The sequence below is a fragment of the Schistocerca cancellata genome, chromosome 2, assembly GCF_023864275.1.
Source record: "Schistocerca cancellata isolate TAMUIC-IGC-003103 chromosome 2, iqSchCanc2.1, whole genome shotgun sequence".
NCBI lineage: Eukaryota > Metazoa > Arthropoda > Insecta > Orthoptera > Acrididae > Schistocerca > Schistocerca cancellata.
In genome coordinates this window covers 403,278,730-403,296,683 of record NC_064627.1, presented here as the reverse complement: position 1 = coordinate 403,296,683, position 17,954 = coordinate 403,278,730, and the positions used below count along the sequence as shown (strand labels likewise).

Below are 17,954 nucleotides of genomic sequence, written 5' to 3'. Positions count from 1 at the left end.
CTATGTAATTGTGGGGGATAAGATGTTCTGGCAAACACTGACGTAATGAGAAGATATAAAAAACGTAATAAATCAAGAAATAGAATAGATACAGGTAGTTAGCTTCCAGAGGTGATAGCTATAGTGCAATGCTCTGATCTGAGATACTGTATGTTGAAATCGGAAAAAGAGGTTGAAAGTTGTTAATTCAAGGTTCATTGTGATATTTTTTATTTGCTGTGAAATATTAACTTCTGTAGTTTTGAAGATATTGAAAATATTGTTGTGTCAGTGGATGCACCTCATTTTTCTGAGATCGCAGATGTATTCAGATCTGCCTCAATACTTGACTGTGACTTATTATGGATTGTCAGAGAGCTGCAAGAAGCCACCTTTCAGTTTTCTGGAGCGTAGCCGGCCCTCTTAAGCGATCAAAGCGTCGTCCAGATACCGGGATTTTTCCCACATCTGACCCACTGTCGATGCCATTTCGCCTGGCTCCTTCGCCTTGGCTGCTTCGGCTTGCCCAGCCGCGGCACTGTGGCTGCGTCCTGAGCCCCAGTCCCCCACAAGCAAAGTCACACTACCTCCATCCAACGCAAGGTAGCCAAATCGCTCGCCTATAGACGCGTAATGCTAAAGTCTGTTGTCATCTCCACTTGATAAGCTCTCCAAACGCTGCAACAATACTCTCAAATTTGTCAAACTTAAGCTATTTGACGTGCTGAATATGTTCAGCACTACTCTTGTAATTGGATTCTACCGGGTTCTTTCTCTTTGTCGTAGATATTACCTCACGTTTATCCTCATTTATTACACGAAGAGAATAATTTTTGAAGTCTTTTTACATTCTTTTTTACAAGTGTCCAATGACGATACTTTCCTGTGGACAACAGAGTCGTCAGTGATCAATCTTGTAGTGCTGCTGATACCATCCGATAAATCGTTTATACATACTGAAGAAATCAGACTTCCTTTTACGCATACCTGGGACTCATACGATGTTACCTTCGTTTTTGTGTAATGTTTGCCGACAATTATAACGCTTTGCGTTTTTTTAGTGGAATATTCCTGGACTGGAACGGGGTGCACTCAGCATCGTGATACCAGTTGAGGAGCTACTTGATCAAGTAGGTCACGAAAACTGACAACAGGGAGAATGGTGTGCTGACCCCACGCCCCTCCAGACCGCATACAGTGACGCCATTGGCGGAGGATGGCACGGCGGTCGGTCGGTCCCGATGTGACCTCCAGGCCTGTGGACCGAGTTTACGTTTCCAGTCTGATATTTGCTAAGTCGGCGGCATGGTACACTGTCGAACGACTAGAAAGACTTCGTGTAATTGGTTCGGTATAGTGAACCAGAAAGTCGCCCGCGTCAGCTCCCACATTGGAAACGAGTACAGTTGTCTACTGCTGGGACAGGACCTACTTATCTGTGGTTGGTGTCGTGTGTTGTGCTCGGATCAGGATACGCTTGCTAGTGATAGCTGAGCAATATCGCAATCGCCTTGGCTGTATTTTCTCCTTCAACGGATTGCATTGCCTTCCAGAAGCACTACTTGTGAGCGCTGTCACTCCCGCTAGTCTTATAATGGCGAGGCCGATATTAATTACAATGTAACAAGGCAACTGCAAGGTATTTTTTTATTCTCGCAGGGACTTTTAATGATCATCTTCTCCGCATGTTAATGAAAGGTTTTTCTTGTATTACATGACTTTGACATAACCTAAGGCAGCGTGACGTAATATTGACGTACGCTGACCAATCACAAGCTCCTGGTGAATACGAAATTTGTGGTCAGGTTTGATGCGCCAAGAAAACCGAGAATGTTTTGTTCACTTTTAGAATATCATTCCTGCGTCCTACAGTGCCAGTCACTCGTCACTTATGGGCGATATTCACTTGTAACAGTGGAGAAATGTGCAAGACGGTAGCATTCGGAACCAGTACAATGCAATGCATCGTTGTATCACTACTTTCGTTGAAGAAGGGAGGGGCGTTACCTGCCTCTGTAATAGGACCTTCTGCTCAGTTTCACTCAAATCTAGTGATTTCTCTGTAATCACATGTCTTTGTTGCTCTGCTATCTCATCATGATCTTATTAAAGGTGATATAACGTCTCCTTGTCGATTGGGGATTGCCACATTCGTTGGTATATTGTATCAAACGGAACTGAATCCTATTAGCATTACTCATACCGAGACGGACATTTTATTAAAGCGTAATTATCTGTTCTGATTAGGCGATATACTATGATTATCTATTTGTCCGTTGTTTTTGAGGGTAAATTCTTTTTCATATTTATTGATCTTTCTCTGTTCACAGAGTCGCGACTAGCATGTGAGTGTACTTTGTTATGTTATGAAAATGTTACCTCTATGGTAACATGGACCTCCCCCCATGAACGATGGACCTTGCCGTTGGTGGGGAGGCTTGCGTCCCTCAGCGATACAGATAGCCGTACCGTAGGTGCAACCACAACGGAGGGGTATCTGTTGAGAGGCCAGACAAACGTGTGGTTCCTGAAGAGGGGCAGCAGCCTTTTCAGCAGTTGCAAGGTGATTGACTGATCTGGCCTTGTAACAATAACCGAAACGGCCTTGCTGTGCTGGAACTGCGAACGGCTGAAAGCAAGGGGAAACTACGACCGTAATTTTTCCCGAGGGCATGAAGCTTTACTGTATGATTAAATGATGATGGCGTCCTCTTGGGTAAAATATTCCGGAGGTAAAATAGTCCCCCATTCGGATCTCCGGGCGGGGACTACTCAAGAGGATGTCGTTATCAGGAGAAAGAAAACTGGCGTTCCACGGATCGGAGCGTGGAATGTCAGATCCCTTAATTGGGCAGGTAGGTTAGAAAATTTAAAAAGGGAAATGGATAGGTTAAAGTTAGATATAGTGAGAATTAGTGAAGTTCGGTGGCAGGAGGAACAAGACTTCTGGTCAGGTGACTACAGCGTTATAAACACAAAATCAAATAGGGGTAATGCAGGAGTAGGTTTAATAATGAATAGGAAAATAGGAATGCGGGTAAGCTACTACAAACAGCATAGTGAACGCATTATTATGGCCAAGATAGATACGAAGCCCACACCTACTACAGTAGTACAAGTTTATATGCCAACTAGCTCTGCAGATGACGAAGAAATTGAAGAAATGTATGATGAAATAAAAGAAATTATTCAGATAGTGAAGGGTGACGAAAATTTAATAGTCATGGGTGACTGGAATTCGAGTGTAGGAAAAGGGAGAGAAGGAAACGTAGTAGGTGAATATGGATTGGGGCCAAGAAATGAAAGAGGAAGCCGCCTGGTAGAATTTTGCACAGAGCACAACTTAATCATAGCTAACACTTGGTTTAAGAGTCATGAAAGAAGGTTGTATACATGGAAGAACCCTGCAGATACTAAAAGGTATCAGATTATATAATGGTAAGACAGAGATTTAGGAACCAGGCTTTAAATTGTAAGACATTTCCAGGGGCAGACGTGGACTCTGACCACAATCTATTGGTTATGACCTGTAGGTTAAAACTGAAGGAACTGCAAAAAGGTGGGAATTTACGGAGATGGGACCTGGATAAACTGAAAGAACCACCAGAGGTTGCACAGAGTTTCAGGGAGAGCATAAGGAAACAATTGACAGGAATGGGGGAAAGAAATACAGTAGAATAAGAGTGGGTAGTTATGAGGGATGAAGTAGTGAAGGCAGCAGAGGATCAAGTAGGTGAAAAGACGAGGGCTAGTAGAAATCCTTGGGTAACAGAAGAAATACTGAATTTAATTGATGAAAGGAGAAAATATAAAAATGCAGTAAATAAGCAGGCAAAAAGGAATACAAACGTCCCAAAAATGATATCGACAGGAAGTGTAAAATGGCTAAGCAGGGATGTAGAGGCTTATCTCACAAGGGGTAAGATAGATACTGCCTACAGGAAAATTAAAGAGACCTTTGGAGATAAGAGAACCACTTGTATGAACATCAAGAGCTCAGATGGAAACCCAGTTCTAAGCAAAGAAGGGAAAGCAGAAAGGTGGAAGGAGTATATAGAGGTTCTATACAAGGGCGATGTACTTGAGGACAATATTATGGAAATGGAAGAGGATGTAGATGAAGATGAAATGGGAGATACGATACTGCGTGAAGAGTTTGACAGAGCACTGAAAGACCTTAGTCGAAACAAGGCCCCCGGGGTAGACAACATTCCATTGGATCAACTGACGGCCGTGGGAGAGCCAGTCCTGACAAAACTCTACCATCTGGTGAGCAAGATGTATGAAACAGACGAAATACCCTCAGACTTCAAGAAGAATATAATAATTCCGATCCCAAAGAAAGCAGGTGTTGACAGATGTGAAAATTACCGAACAATCAGATTAATAAGCCACAACTGCAAAATACTAACACGAATTCTTTACAGACGAATGGAAAAACTAGTAGAAGCCGACCTCGGGGAAGATCAGTTTGGATTCTGTAGAAATACTGGAACACGTGAGGCAATACTGACCCTACGACTTATCTTAGAAGAAAGATTAAGGAAAGGCAAACCTACGTTTCTAGCGTTTGTAGACTTAGAGAAAGCTTTTGACAATGTTGACTGGAATACTCTCTTTCAAATTCTTAAGGTGGCAGGGGTAAAATACAGGGAGCGAAAGGCTATTTACAATTTGTACAGAAACCAGATAGCAGTTATAAGAGTCGAGGGACATGAAAGGGAAGCAGTGGTTGGGAAGGGAGTAAGACAGGGTTTTAGCTTCTCCCCGATGTTATTCAATCTGTATATTGAGCAAGCAGTAAAGGAAACAAAAGAAAAATTCGGAGTAGGTATTAAAATCCATGGAGAAGAAATAAAAACTTTGAGGTTCGCCGATGACATTGTAATTCTGTCAGTGACAGCAAAGGACTTGGAAGAGCAGTTGAATGAAATGGACAGTATCTTGGAAGGAGGATATGAGGTGAACATCAACAAAAGCAAAACGAGGATAATGGAATGTAGTCAAATTAAGTCGGGTGATGCTGAGGGAAGTAGATTAGGAAATGAGTCACTTAAAGTAGTAAAGGAGTTTTGCTATTTGGGGAGCAAAATAACTGATGATGGTCGAAGTAGAGGGGATATAAATTGTAGACTGGCAATGGCAAGGAAAGCGTCTCTGAAGAAGCGAAATTTGTTAACATCGAGTATTGATTTGAGTGTCTGGAAGTCGTTTCTGAAAGTATTTGTATGGAGTGTAGCCATGTATGGTAGTGAAACACGGACGATAAATAGTTTGGACAAGAAGAGAATAGAAGCTTTCGAAATGTGGTGCTACAGAAGAATGCTGAAGATTAGATGGGTAGATCACATAACTAATGAGGAAGTATTGAATAGGATTGGTGAGAAGAGAAAAGTTTGTGGCACAACTTGACCAGAAGAAGGGATCGGTTGGTAGGACATGTTCTGAGGCATCAAGGGATCACCAATTTAGTATTGGAGGGCAGCGTGGACGGTAAAAATCGCAGAGGGAGACCAAGAGATGAATACACTAAGCAGATTCAGAAGGATGTAGGTTGCAGTAGGTACTAGGAGATGAAGAAGCTTGCACAGGATAGAGTAGCATGGAGAGCTGCATGAAACCAGTCTCAGGATTGAAGACCACAACAACAACAACAACAACAACCTCTATGGAAATTTGTATAATGTAATAAATTATTGTAAATTAATTTATCATGTGTTATGTCTACTGAGCACTAAATATAATCTGTTTTAAAGTGAAACAGGGGAGACGAAGACAGTTGATAGAGGAGCTGTGAGTTGGAAATGGAAGATGTTGGCGTTCTTGGTTTTTATGAGGTTCGGTGAAAGTGAGTAAGTGAAGGAGCAGTAATTTAGTCTGCGTCTGTGGAAAGTGAGTCAAACGAAGTGTCAATTAATACAGAAAAAGGTGACATCGGTCCCGAGAGATACGGTCGTGTGTTGAAATCTGTCGTGGTATTGGTGCGTGGTGGCGGTGCTGTATACACTAACTGTTTAATGAATGTTATTTATTGTATACAAGGACAGTGTATGTATTTAAAGGATGGTAAACTAGAGGAACGAGAACTGAAGAGTGGATAGAGGTGTTACCCTGTTGATGATTCGCGAGTGGGAAAGAACAGAAGATGTTCAGAAAAACTTTAATGGTTGCTAGCATCTACGCGAAACTGAAGAAGCTACATATCTGATTGACATTGTAGCAAAGCGTACAGTAGGAATAGGCATAGAGGAATAACTGACGTTAAGAGTCAATAATATTGTTGGGAAAAGAATTATGTATGTTCTTTTCATGGACTGTGAATGAGCTGGATGATAAAAGGAAAAACATCATGCTCACGTTAAAGTTTCGGGGCAAAAGTAAAGCTATTATTAACTGTTATTAATTGTAAGAGCATAGCACGAACTTGCATTGAAGCGAATCTGTAAATAAATGTGCACGCTTCCAACAAATATATTCAAGGAGGTGTGCATCCTCGAATACGACAATGTTGTGTTTCCCCGGATCATCAGCTCACATCCTATCCAGTAGCCTCCTTTGCGTTATTTAAAACTTTTATTCTTAATCTAGCGATATTCAGAAGCAAGAATTTTTGATGTAATAATGTTTAACGAAATTTTAGCTTAAGTGCTGTCGAGATTCGTCATTTGTAGCAGACTACGACACAAGAGGAGCAGAGATAACGCAGCTTCCCGCCGCAGCCATTGTTGACGTCAGCAAGGTAAGAAGATATATCGCTGGTTGTTGATGAGAAGGAAACTGTCGCAGTATGGGAACAAAGTCAAATTTCCACTAAGAATTACTTCTGATTGACCGGATGTGTTTTAATGTAGTCAATTAATTATTTAAAAAGAGGCTTGGGCCTAATAATGGAATTTATTGTAAATCCAATCAGTCTAGCTGTTTGGCCTGTACAGCAAGCACAGGAAGCATCTCATAGAGGAAGCCTATTTAAATCAATATATAATATATAGTTAAATTCCCGATTACTGTGAAGATCCTCGTATATCGTAATCCAGTCAATTTTATATTCTAATGTTGTATTAACGGTTATTGCCTTCTTTTGCTGTTTAAAATATAGCCATATAAATGGTGAGGTACTAACTCAGAGTAATGAACAATAAATTTCAACAGTAACAGATTCCGTCACGTAACGTGAATTCCGACATAATAATTTTGATTCTTCGTTCCTGCATGGTTTTGCTACCGAAATTGCCATATGATTAATGTCTACCATAGGTTTATCTACTGTACTTGTAGCGTGTTTGAATGAATAATTAAACGTATGAGTGGTATACTCTAGGCAGTTTAAAGAGCAGCTTATTTCAGTATAACAGTTTACTAAAGAGGATCTAGCAGTGGTCTTACCGAAAGATAGAGATTCTGCAGTATAGATAGTAGAAATTACTTAACATAGATAGCAGGAAGCACAGAGGAAATGAGTTACCTATGTTTTAATACTAGCTGTGTTACATGCTTCTTTTCATAGTACTTCTTATACAAGAATTTATATTTTAAACAGTACACAAAGAAATTATTTACAGACAAATGACGTCGCTACTGAAAAATGAAGGAGCCATCGAGATTAAGTATAATGCGGGTTTCGTAAATTTAAGCCTTGTCCAGTGCTCCTAATTTCGATCGTAATATTATACGAGGCGCGTTCAATAGGTACTGCAACAATTTTTTTTCTCGGCCAATTTCGGTTGAAAAATGCGGAAGTTGTGCGACATCGTGAAATATTCCCGCTTCGACACCTATAGATTCATAAGTTCGTATAAGAAGTTCTCTTCAAACGGAGGTTCGTTCCAAATAGAGAACTGTCTCTGAGTTTCTTTTGGCTGAAAACCAGAGCATCGCAGATATTCATAGGCACCTGCAGAATGTCTACAAAAAGCACAGTGACTCGTTGGGCGAGGAGCCTGCCATCGCTGCATCAAGGTCGCGTAAACCTGTGCGAACCTCCGCGTTGCCGGCCTGCTGCACACAGCTATGAATTCTGCAATGTTGGAACGTGCGGACACTCTCATTCGAGGTAATCGACAGACCATCAAGCACCTCGCTGCACAATTGGACGTCTCTGCTGTTGGTGCTGACACTCGTCCGAAAGTTGGTGTACTGAAAGGTGCACGCCCGTTGTATTCCTCGCCGACCAACAGAAGGCCATAAAGAGCAACGAAGAACCAGCTGTGCAGAATTACTTGCGTGTTTCGAGGCTGATCGTGACAATTTTTTGTCGAACACCGTCATAGCCGATGAAACATCGGTTTATCAGTTCGAGCCGAAAACAAAATAGCAGTCCATGGAGTAGCCCCATACTACCTGTCCTCCGAAGGAAACGCCGCACCCTCTACCGGTAAAGTCATGGTGACGGTCTTCTGGGACTCTGAAGGGGCTATTCTGTTTGATGTTCTCCCTCATGGTGCAACGATCATCTCTGTAGTGTACTGTGCTACCTTCGGGAACCGGAAGAATTGACATCAACAAGTTCGTCACCAAACAAATGCAAACGGACTTCACCTTTTTCATGACAGCGCAACGTCTAACACAAGCGTGCGCACCGAAGAGGAGCTCACAAAACTACAGTGGAATTTTCTTATTCATCCACCCTACAGCTTGGACCTCGCACCTTCCGACTTCCATCTGTCTGGTACAATGAAGGATGCACTTCGTGAGAAGCAGTACCTGGATCATGGGGAGGTTATTGATGTAGCAAGACGTTGTCGCCGACGTCGACCAGTAGAGCGATACCATGAGGGCATACATACCCTCCCAGTATGGGGGCGTAAGGCCGGCGAATTGAAAGGAGATTATGTCGAAAATTGGATTATGTAGCCAAAAGAGGGGACAATAATGTGGTGTATTGGACTGCTGAATAAAACCAACCTGCTTACAGGAAAAAAGTGCTGCATTCATTATTGAACGGCCATCGTATTGTAACTGTGCAATAGACCTCCCAAGGGAAAGAATCGGGTTCAGAGTCCTTCTCTGGAATGTGGTATTCAGGCACCTGTGTGACTTACCTTTGACGATGAAGGGTCGCAGGTGGTCGATGGCGCGCCCGATGCACGCGCTCAGCTCAGGGTCAGACCGCGCGCAAGGCCGCACGTACTCCGCTGCAACAAAGGCACCGCATACGAGATCACACACCAGCGCAACTCCAGACGCGAATATCTCAATAGTAAGCGATACACACTGCCTTCGAGAGAAAGGTACTACGAAGACTTGTTGGTCCAACTTACGACAGAGGAAGCTAGGTTTGAGTTGTTCATTGTCTGTTAAAACCCACCTATGGGAAGAATAGTAAACTCAGCCAGATTACAATTTGCGCGGTATGTGGCACGGATAAGTGTTAAATAGTTAAAAGGGTATTAGATGGAAACGTAACTGGTCAAAGGTGTCGGAGTCAAAATTTTCAAATGTGTGCGAATTCCTAAGGGACCAAATTGCTGGGGTCATCTGATGCTAGACTTACACACTACTTAAACTAACTTACGCTAAGAACAACACACACACCCCTGCCCGAGGGAGGACTCGAACCTCCGGCGGGAGGGCCGCGCAATCCGGGACACGGCGCCTCTAACCGCACAGCCACTCCGCGCGGCATAACGGAATCGACTGAGAACCGGACGGATAGTTGGAGTCATAGAGGATGTGACAACACAGCATAAAGTTTTCTTTGTGATCGAGCGTTTCAGTCCAAGAAAGACATGAAACACACAGTGGAAGTAATCTTTGTCAATAAAGACAATAATTTGTCTATTTTTTTTTGTACAAGTTTCTCTTTATTGAGGTCATAGAGTCATGACGTACACGGTCTGTTGAGTAAGTTCCAAGATTGATTTTATTCATGGCGACTAGGCGACTTAAGTGCAGTAACTACGTTGGTAGCTTCCACTAACAACTGTTAACAACAAAAGCGCTTTCGACCAGCTAGTTGTGAGCAGACAGTTTTAAGTAGTGGATGTTCTACTTTAATACGTCACAAATCACAATGGAGCAGCGTCTCTAAACCAAGAGTGCAAGACATTCTGCAGAATATTTTAAAGAGGAGAAAAGCATGTGCAAAACTTGTCCCACACATCTTGTGTCCCGAACAAAAAGAACGATGCGCGGACGCTTGCCACGACTTGATTGAAATGCAAAATACGAACAGTTTTTTCTAGACGCGGATGACGAGACTTGTTTATCAGTACGGACCTATCACAGAACAGCAAAGTGTAGAAATTCTCATGAAGGGTCAACGCGTTGACGACATAACCGACATTCAAGCGAACCTGACGTTTCACATGGTTGTATCAAAGTTCTGTGCGCTGTACTCAAGTGGGGAGAGGGGGCTATGTAAAACACTTGAAACAATAAAATCTCCATCTTAACTATCTTTAATTTTTTCTTAGTGTAATCTCGAAACTTTTTGGACTCCTGGAGTACAAGCCGGACACTCCTGGAGAGTGCAGAACGAGTAACGACCCATCACAGGCCAACGAAAAAATTTTTTGAGAAAATTTTTTTACTTTGATAGCTGATCTATATAGATTTTTATGAGCTGAATCCAAATCTAGCATTAGTTTTTTTGTATCACCCATAGATTTCGAGCACTATGCTTTTTATTATACAGTATAAAAACCCTATGCTATACGGTAAACGGGGAAATTAATAAAGCTCTTTGTTACAACATAAGCATGGTTTGTAATTATAGTAAATTACTTAAAACAATGATATGTGTAACAGAGGTTTCACTTGTCTGCTGAAATTGGTTTGGATTTTCTTTCTCTTTTTTCTTTGAAGCTTCTTGTGTAGCCTTTTCTCTGATGAGTTGCTTGCTAAAAATCTTGGCGAAGTGACCAATAGTAGTCCCCCATCATGTTGATGTTCCAGCGGCCTTGGTAGCGTTTTTCCATCACTATGTTTGGATGAATCAATAAACAGCCTCCAGCCTTCCTTTTTGTATTCAATACCAAACTCATTCATCAGACTGGGAATGTCTGAGCAGTACACTAAATCATCTTCTTGTTGAAAAAACTTGGAAAATTCCTGCTCTCTCTTTCTATACATGTATATGGTGGTTCCAACTGCTAGTAAGTTCTTTTCTTTTAATCTAGAGCCAAGCTATTCAGCAATTCTTTCGTTAAGCCCAGATCACTAACCAAATAGTTAAGCTCGGTGTGAGTAAACAATTTGGGCTCTACACTTTCTGTATTGCAATGGAAATCATCATCATCTGGTTCATCTAAATCAGATTGTACACCAGAAAATACTTCTGCTCGAATAGAATTTAAATCATCTGGTGGTTCAGGAACTGGCAAATCTACACCATGCCCTACTGGTCGGATGGCGGACTGAAGGTAGGGTAGCTTATTACTTTCTTGTTTTTCGAATTATGACCAGTAATATCAACACTGGAAAAGTAGCAATCATCGGAATAATTTCTTGGCTCCCTCCACATCACAGGAACGGCAAATCTAAAGGCTCTTTTCTCCTTTATGGAGCATTTTCTCAGATCTTCAACACACACATAACATACCTTATTCGGCGCCCAAGATTTATCTTGATTACCAAGTTTAGGTACAAAGTATGATAGATAAAACTTTTTCACAAAGTCTTTGGTGTTTTTTAATCACAAATTCACCACATATATAACAAAAACTGTCAGCAGAGTTTTACAACCACGATTAGACATTGCACTGAGCACATGTACAGGAAACGGGAAAGTGAGGTTAGGTTGACAGTAAATGTTCTTCAGAAGTACTACCAACATCATCTACATTCACTACACCTCCTTTTTAAATTATTTTAACTATATAAAAGCTGTTAAATTCTTTTAAAAATCGCTTAATTTAATAAATTTAACTGTAACATGTGAAGAACTGGTGGGCGATACAGTTTTTTAAGTATCATATTTGGATTTACGACCCTAAAAACGTAAGAATAAAGTATTTTCGGCAAAAAGGTTTTTCCATCGGTGGACTGTGTTAGCTGGAACAGATATATCTGCGCCTGTGACCAGAGAACAGAAGAACTAAGTGTACGCACGCTGAGCTGCAGGCAGAATACACCGACATGGTGGCTTCTAATTAGTAAAACTGGAACGGTCCGAAAAGCACTGATAGATTGTCTCAATTCTCCCTTAGAGCTGTTTCGAAGTAGACGTTTGTGCTCTGGTGATGTAGGCTACAGAGATATAATTTTCATCCTTTCTTTAATTTGGTCTGAGTCAACTGAAAGCGCTTCTTTAGGCCAAGAAAGTTTTTGATGTTTACTGACCATAGAAGTGTTGGAGGAATTACATTGAAATGAATACCATTAGCTGCATACAGGCGTTGATATAAGTCAACGGGAACAGTTGAAAATGTGTGCCCCGACCGGGACTCGAACTTTAGATCTCCTGCTTACATGACAGACGCTCTATCCATCTGAGCCACCGATGACACAGACGATAGTGCGACTGCAGGGACCTATCTCTGGCACGCCTCCCGTGAGACCCACATTCGCAGCTTATTGTCCCGCACTGTATTCGTAGTGCCCCTGCCCATCATACTCATTACTCGCGGCTTTACCGCCGATTCCCGTAAGTGTTCGGGCACTGTTTGTGCATCCGTACAGAAGAAGATGGTCAAACGGCCGGTGAGCCTTATATATATATATATATATATATATATATATATATATATATACATATATATATATATATATATATATATATATATATATATATATATATATATATATATATATATATGAAGATGGTGGTAACGTAGGTTAGTCAGAGGCAATGCCAGAAGTGAGACTTATTTCTTTCTTCGGGAAAGCTGAAATGTATCTGAGTGCAGTGGAAAAGTAGTTCTCGAGACGTTTGTTTGATTTCTGATTTTGAAATTCTGAGAATACCTTAGGCGGTGGGCGTATATAGGATCCATCAGAAATGAACAGTAAAACAACTAGGCTTTCATGATGTTCGTTGACATAAATACAAATAAATCTCAGTTGCCTTCAAAAGTGAGAAATGTGTCTTTCTTACTGAAAGAGTTACTTTTAATTTGCTTCTGCTAAAGGCATTGTTAGCTGAAGTTCACTCCAAAAGGTACTGGCTGAAAGATTCAAAAAATAAAAATAGTTCACCACATCACAAGAACCTGCAGAAAATGGGCAGTAGGATATGGAAAGTTCGAGCGTTGGACTGTGGTAACTTGGTGGAGCTTCACAATGAACTGTAGAGTCACAGAAGAAAAACATGAAGGAGAAGGAGGAGAAGAGTACACATTTCAGTTATCCCGAAATAGTTCAGCACTGAACATCCTGGCGGGGGACATTACAGCGTAAACATATTTTTTTAATTGCATCTTATGTGAGTGTGCACTTTATTTATTCAACTTTTAGTACATACTGTAGACTACTCGTGTGTCGCTGTACTTGCACCTTGTCTCCTTACATACTATTGAGCATATTTTCGTATTAAAGGGACAAAGTTTATCTCTAATTCAAGAAGTGCTATGGAAGTACCTTGAATTTCGGTAACTCTTTCTATCATTACCACTGCACAGTGTTCAAAATGGTTCAAATGGCTCTGAGCAGTATGGGACTCAACTGCTGTGGTCATCAGTCCCCTAGAACTTAGAACTACTTAAACTTAACTAACCTAAGGACATCACACACACTCTTGCCCGAGCCAGGATTCGAACCTGCGACCATAGCAGCAGCGCGGCTCGGGACTGGAGCGCCTAGAGCCGCACGGCCACCACGGCCGGCACTGCAGAGTGTCAATGAAACTGCAGTATACATGTACAGTGAATGAGCTCTCTAGATCACACTTTATTTAATCGTATAATCCGTAGAACGTTTCGGAAAATTGACAAAATCAAGTTCTAGGTGTAAGAAATAAGCAACACACAATAATCGACAAAATTTTAATTTAATCCTACGATGTAGTACACAGTATTTGCACATAATATGAATCACTACAAAATTATCTTCTTGAACCTGTCCATGGAATTCTGCCGCAGCAAGCAGTTTACAATTGATAAGAAAACCAAGTAGCCACTACGACATGTGTGGTACCGGTTTATTGCAGTGCAACAGTTTACAGAAAGAGTTATGGAATATCCGATTCTTGGTAGTTAGCGCTTGTCGCACGTCCGTTAGCGATACATAATAAAACCCAAGTCAATATCGCACAATAAAATTTAGGCAAGTTACTGGGAAAGCTCAAATGGTACTCTAACTGTATTAGATAGCTAAATAAATACCTTTCGGTCAGGCCACTACGATTTTTCGACGACTACGTTTCGTGGTAGTTATGTAACTTTTTCTCTTATAAATCATGTCCTCTCTTATTTACTTGTAGGGAGTTACGTATATAAGAAATTTTTCTCTGCTCTAATTGAAAAGCTGACAAAGAATTTCATTTCTTCCCTACGTTTAATTTGTGAATGAGCGACTTCCTAGCAGGACACTTATATTTTAGTATTATCTAGAATTCGACTGTTATATGATGTTGCTAATTCACGTCTACACCGAGGTATGCTTTTCATCCCAGTTTCTGGTTACTCACTCAATATCTGTGTATTATTACAGGAATAATGTCTGTGTTATTACAGTTCTAAAGATAGATTTCTGTACCAGCTAGTGTTTATACTCCTCTTTCCCCTGTTGGAAATTTAAAATGAATGAGTTGGCTAAAGACAGTTAAATAGAATACAAGCTCCAGCGACGCATTGCCTTCGTATTCCTTTCCAATAGCCCATTTGTAAGACAATCCACTTTGCTGCTTTTACCAATGTATAATGTATTGTAGTCTTCAATGGGGCAAAGTGGTGGAGCACGAGACGCATATTGTGGAAGAGCAGTGATCGAAATCGCCCCCACCCCCCCGTCCATCTCTATGCAGGTTTTCCGCTGTTTTCTTAAATCATTTATGATGAAACATGAGGCGGTCGCTTGCTTAAGGGCACAACGAATACTTTCCACATTCTTCTCCAACACAGTCAGACGTCAGTTCTGCAGCTTTATATATATACACTCCTGGAAATTGAAATAAGAACACCGTGAATTCATTGTCCCAGGAAGGGGAAACTTTATTGACACATTCCTGGGGTCAGATACATCACATGATCACACTGACAGAACCACAGGCACATAGACACAGGCAACAGAGCATGCACAATGTCGGCACTAGTACAGTGTATATCCACCTTTCGCAGCAATGCAGGCTGCTATTCTCCCATGGAGACGATCGTAGAAATGCTGGATGTAGTCCTGTGGAACGGCTTGCCATGCCATTTCCACCTGGCGCCTCAGTTGGACCAGCGTTCGTGCTGGACGTGCAGACCGCGTGAGACGACGCTTCATCCATGTCCCAAACATGCTCAATGGGGGACAGATCCGGAGATCTTGCTGGCCAGGGTAGTTGACTTACACCTTCTAGAGCACGTTGGGTGGCACGGGATACATGCGGACGTGCATTGTCCTGTTGGAACAGCAAGTTCCCTTGCCGGTCTAGGAATGGTAGAACGATGGGTTCGATGACGGTTTGGATGTACCGTGCACTATTCAGTGTCCCCTCGACGATCACCAGTGGTGTACGGCCAGTGTAGGAGATCGCTCCCCACACCATGATGCCGGGTGTTGGCCCCGTGTGCCTCGGTCGTCTGCAGTCCTGATTGTGGCGCTCACCTGCACGGCGCCAAACACGCATACGACCATCATTGGCACCAAGGCAGAAGCGACTCTCATCGCTGAAGACGACACGTCTCCATTCGTCCCTCCATTCACGCCTGTCGCGACACCACTGGAGGTGGGCTGCACGGTGTTGGGGCGTGAGCGGAAGACGGCCTAACGGTGTGCGGGACCGTAGCCCAGCTTCATGGAGACGGTTGCGAATGGTCCTCGCCGATACCCCAGGAGCAACAGTGTCCCTAATTTGCTGGGAAGTGGCGGTGCGGTCCCCTACGGCACTGCATAGGATCCTACGGTCTTGGCATGCATCCGTGCGTCGCTGCGGTCCGGTCCCAGGTCGACGGGCACGTGCACCTTCCGCCGACCACTGGCGACAACATCGATGTACTGTTGAGACCTCACGCCCCACGTGTTGAGCAATTCGGCGGTACGTCCACCCGGCCTCCCGCATGCCCACTATACGCCCTCGCTGAAAGTCCGTCAACTGCACATACGGTTCACGTCCACGCTGTCGCGGCATGCTACCAGTGTTAAAGACTGCGATGGAGCCCCGTATGCCACGGCAAACTAGCTGACACTGACGGCGGCGGTGCACAAATGCTGCGCAACTAGCGCCATTCGACGGCCAACACCGCGGTTCCTGGTGTGTCCGCTGTGCCGTGCGTGTGATCATTGCTTGTACAGCCCTCTCGTAGTGTCCGGAGCAAGTATGGTGGGTCTGACACACCGGTGTCAATGTGTTCTTTTTTCCATTTCCAGGAGTGTATATATAGTGTGCGTGTGTGCACGTGCGAGCGCGCTTTTGTGAGTAATTTCTATAAATAATTTCGTATTTTTTCCTCGTCAGATTGGAATCTCAACACTAAAAATGCAATAAATTTCATTTTATTACCAGCAGAATATAACATCCTCTGTCTTGTTCACAGTAACTAGTATTTTTCTTTTATGTAACCGAGCACATGTGTCACCTATAATCTCCAGATTCGTGATTGTGCCTCTTTAAAATTTTCATTTTCTTCACAAATCCATACTCCTTCTCATATGAGCCAATTCATCAGCAAGTTTAGAATGTGGAGGTTTCCAGTACATTCTCAGTGGGAATACTGTACACTACGCTTCTGTATTAGTTCAAAATGGCTCTGAGCACTATGGGACTCAACTTCTTTGGTCATCAGTTCCCTAACTTAGAACTCCTTAAACCTAACTAACCTAAGGACATCACACACATCCATGCCGGAGGCAGGATTCGAACCTGTGAACTTAGCGGTAGCGCGGTTCCAGACTATAGCGCCTAGAGTCGCTCGGCCACTCCGGCCGGCTCTGTATTAGTTCACCCCATAAACAGCTGCCACCCAAGGAATTCGTTTGGGGAACAGATTTTTCTAAATGAAAAGTCCTATTTCCCTATTTAGTCTACTACGTTCTGTAATTTTCTGTACCTTTATAATTTAATGCTTAATTTTTCTTAATAGCTACTTCCGCAGCCTAGAACACTCTCTACTCACTCTTCTGCCCCATTTATACTATTGTAAAAGTGTGGAAATTTCTTTTTGCATTACTTGTATTATCAAGACAGTTGACTAGGCTAACTCGCTACAGTACTGCATTAGCTAATAAGCATATGTTATACCGTAACTGGGCATTCTTGTGATAAATTTCTCAATTTTCTCCTCTTACTTAGAATATGTTGAGTTGCGTTTGAAATATTAACGTTAAGGCATGCAAATGGATTCGTGTTAACTGTTTAACTGCAAATGAATATAGAGCTTTTATATCAAAATTTTGTGGTTGTGTGTACGTGCAACTGAGTAAATGCATTTCATGTTTTGCCATGCGCTTTTCGTTATATTGAATTTATTCAGTCACATGCAGGAATAATTTTAAATCGTTAATAGTGTTATTGGTAACGGTGAGGTCTGTGTAGCTTTTTCGACTGATACTACTTGAACCAAAGCAACAGCTCTACCGCTAACGATAGGGTAACATTCCGTATGTTAGTAACCATAGTGATGGCATTTGGGTGGATAATTCTACACGGATGCGGAAATACGGCAGAAAGTTGCTGAGCGGATTCCCTCTGGGAAATGGTCAGCCACTTTCTCCCAGTTAACAGCGACAGGAGTGATGTTTCTTCCTTCACCAGTACGTACGGTAAAGGTCAACTTCCACTTTGCCTCCAGAGGGACCTGAGGCATTTCTTGGAGAGGTCTTCCATCGTCTCGCACCAGAGAACTGGACGGGAACCTGATGTATGATTATGTGCACCCGTTTGTTCACTTCAGCTT

At 42.3% G+C, this 17,954-nt stretch overlaps 1 protein-coding gene across 1 annotated transcript in view; it reads right to left on the bottom strand.

Annotated features, from left to right (window-relative positions):
* LOC126161844 (circadian clock-controlled protein daywake-like) overlaps positions 1-17,954 on the bottom strand; it is a 124,494-nt gene that overhangs the window by 31,457 nt on the left and 75,083 nt on the right. The window contains exon 2 of the mRNA XM_049917949.1: positions 9,021-9,113. Coding sequence (XP_049773906.1) covers positions 9,021-9,113 — 93 coding nt within the window. The remainder of the gene's footprint in view (positions 1-9,020; positions 9,114-17,954) is intronic.